At 42.8% G+C, this 2,719-nt stretch overlaps 1 protein-coding gene across 1 annotated transcript; it reads right to left on the bottom strand.

Annotated features, from left to right (window-relative positions):
• Positions 1-721: 721 nt before the first annotated feature.
• LOC127694190 (olfactory receptor 1361-like) lies at positions 722-1,675 on the bottom strand. The gene has a single exon (XM_052195651.1). The coding sequence runs from the start codon at positions 1,673-1,675 to the stop codon at positions 722-724; it is 954 nt and encodes a 317-aa protein (XP_052051611.1).
• Positions 1,676-2,719: the final 1,044 nt, after the last annotated feature.

Genomic DNA, 2,719 nt, shown 5'->3' with positions numbered 1-2,719 from the left:
CCAACAACAAGCATCCTGAACAGCAGCATCCCATCTGAAGCAGCAGTCAAACACCAATTCTTTTCCAACACCACCCAAAGAAAACTCAGAACTTACCATAATTTCCTTTTAGGAGCTTCCAAATGAAATACCCCACTGGTCCCCAAACATGCCTATTCTCCCTTTTGAAATCAGAAGTAAGAGTAGCTGTGTTTCTGGTGTCTTATGTTGGGAAGGTGTTCACTATTGAAATAAAGTGATTTGATCAAAACATGTCTTGTTAGTGAGAGAAATAGCTTAGTATTCACTTGCTGTTCTGCCAAAGGACCGAGATTTGATTTCCTGGACCCACATTGGGTGATTTGCATACACATTTAATTGAAATCTAGTGAGTTTTCCATTCTTCTCGGACACCCACATACTTATAGTACACAAACATATACACATACATGTGGTACAAACATATTTGGTACACACATGTTGCACACAAACACACACGTTTTAAATCTTTAAAAAAGAATTTTTATATTTATTTTGGCATAACTAGGAACTCAAAGATGAACCTTGCATGTGATCAGGAAGCACTCTGCCTGCACCTGAGCTGCCAACACCTCTCACCTCTTCTCTATAACATGGATTTTATTCTCCAAACAGAAATAGCAGATGCTTGCCTAATTAAAAAAAAAAAACTCTAAGTTTCACACATTAGAATAAAGGAAACAATTTTTGGAATTTAATTATGTCATTTTCTTACATTTATTGGTAAATGGAGATTCATGGTAAGCACTTTCCTTAAGGCCCCTTTCATGTCCCTGTTCCTCAGGCTGTAGATGAAAGGGTTCAGCATGGGGGTCACTACTGTGTACATCATGGCAGCTGCCATGTCCCTCCCAGCTGAGTGAGACGATGAGGGGTTGAAATACAGAGATATGATGGTGCCATAGAAGAGGCAGACCACAGCCAGGTGTGAGCCACAGGTGGAGAAGGCTTTCCATCTTTGACCTATGGATGAGACTCTCAGGACTGCACAAGTGATGTGAAGGTAGGAGATCAGGATGCAAACAAATGGGGTGACCATGATCATAGTTCCCTCTGAAAGAATCATCAGCTCATTGAGGTGTGTGTCTGAGCAGGAGAGTTTCAGGAGGGGAGTCACATCACAGAAGAAGTGGGGGATGATGTTGTCCCCACAGAAAGATAGTTGAGCCATGAGCAGTGTGTGCAACAGAGCATGTAGGGTGGCTAACACCCAGGATCCCAGAACAAGAAGGGCACAGAAGTGATGGGTCATCTTTACTGTGTAGTGTAAAGGGTGGCATATGGCCACAAATCGGTCATAGGCCATCACAGCCAGCAAAAAATTGTCCATTTCAGCAAACACACAGAGAAAATACAGCTGTGTGAGACACCCAGAAAAGGAAATGGCTTGATTTCTGAGTATGTGAATGGCAAGTACCTTGGGGACAATGGTGGAGGAGAAGCAGACATCCACAAAGGACAGGTTGCTGAGGAAGAAGTACATGGGGGTGTGCAGGCGGGAGTCTGTGCAGATGGCCAGGATGATGAGCAGGTTTCCCAGGACAGTGGCCAGGTACAAGATGAGGAAGAGCAGGAAGAGGAGCTGCTGCTGCTGGGGCTGCCTGGAGAGTCCCAGGAGGAGGAACTCAGAGACACTCGACTGGTTGTTGCTGCTCATGAGTCTGAGCCCAGCTACACAAAGGAGAACCAGAGGTCAGAAGGCCAATTTCAGGTTTGGATGCTATAATCAGATTCATATTAATCCTGTGCTAGAGTTTCTGAATTAAGATCCACTCCTATTTTCCACACACTCAATTTACAAATAGGTCATGTTGATTCCCCAGAGTAACCTGTTTAGTTTTATTGAATATAATATAAAGCTTTCTTGCACATGCACCAATCTTATCTGTATCTGGTAACATTCTCAGCCTGCCTCCCACTCCTTATAAGCTAAAAGGAAAAGAGAAGCATTCAGTTAATGAATTAATCTCAAGCTCCAAATGGTGAGCCTGTGGCTTCTCCTGCTGACCCTCTTTTGGAGAGAGTAAGCAACACATATTGCAGAAGAGACATTGGCATATCTACTACTCTGTAAATACCTGGACAGGCCAATTCTATTGCTTTTACCTTGGAGTTGCTGGGCAATAGTGTTCTTTATTGTAAGGATTGGAACGTCTTGGGAATATAGGATGGTTCTGAGAAAGTGAAGAGTGCATGATCACAATCCCAGCTTTCTGTGTCAGAGGAGGTTTGGGAGAACTAGACTTTTATTTACTGCAGAAAAAAAGTCCCACTGGGGATTGACTCCCTGAGTATCTCATTAAAGACCAGCAGAAAGTACTTGTATAAGTTGGCTTACACAGTGTAGTCCCTCTTGACCACCAACAATGGAACATATCATCTAAGCTCACAATCAGAACTTGGGGATGAAGCAATCTATGTAGAATCAAGTACCATAGAGAATTCCCTGAGAATTATCTAAGCCTATAGGGTTGAGGAATCAGTCCCCATTCTTCTTCCTCTCAGCACAAAAAATGAAGTTAAGGCACTATCCTAGGGAAAGTCCTCTCTACCTCACATTAATCTCTTTTATAATTTTTTTATTTTCTATATTCTTTGTTTACAATCCAAATGCTTTCCCCTTTCCCAGTTCCCCCATCCCCATAGGTCTCATAAGTACTCTTCGCTCCGCCCATTTCACAATCACCCCCTCCCATTTCTC

Source organism: Apodemus sylvaticus, chromosome 10, assembly GCF_947179515.1.
Source record: "Apodemus sylvaticus chromosome 10, mApoSyl1.1, whole genome shotgun sequence".
NCBI lineage: Eukaryota > Metazoa > Chordata > Mammalia > Rodentia > Muridae > Apodemus > Apodemus sylvaticus.
The sequence above is the reverse complement of the archived record's forward strand: the minus strand, read 5'-3'. Positions and strand labels throughout refer to the sequence as shown.

What these genes read in the sequence shown, in the direction of transcription:
- LOC127694190 (XM_052195651.1), bottom strand. Translation starts at nt 1,675, where the DNA reads ATGAGCAGCAACAACCAGTCGAGTGTCTCTGAGTTCCTCCTCCTGGGA.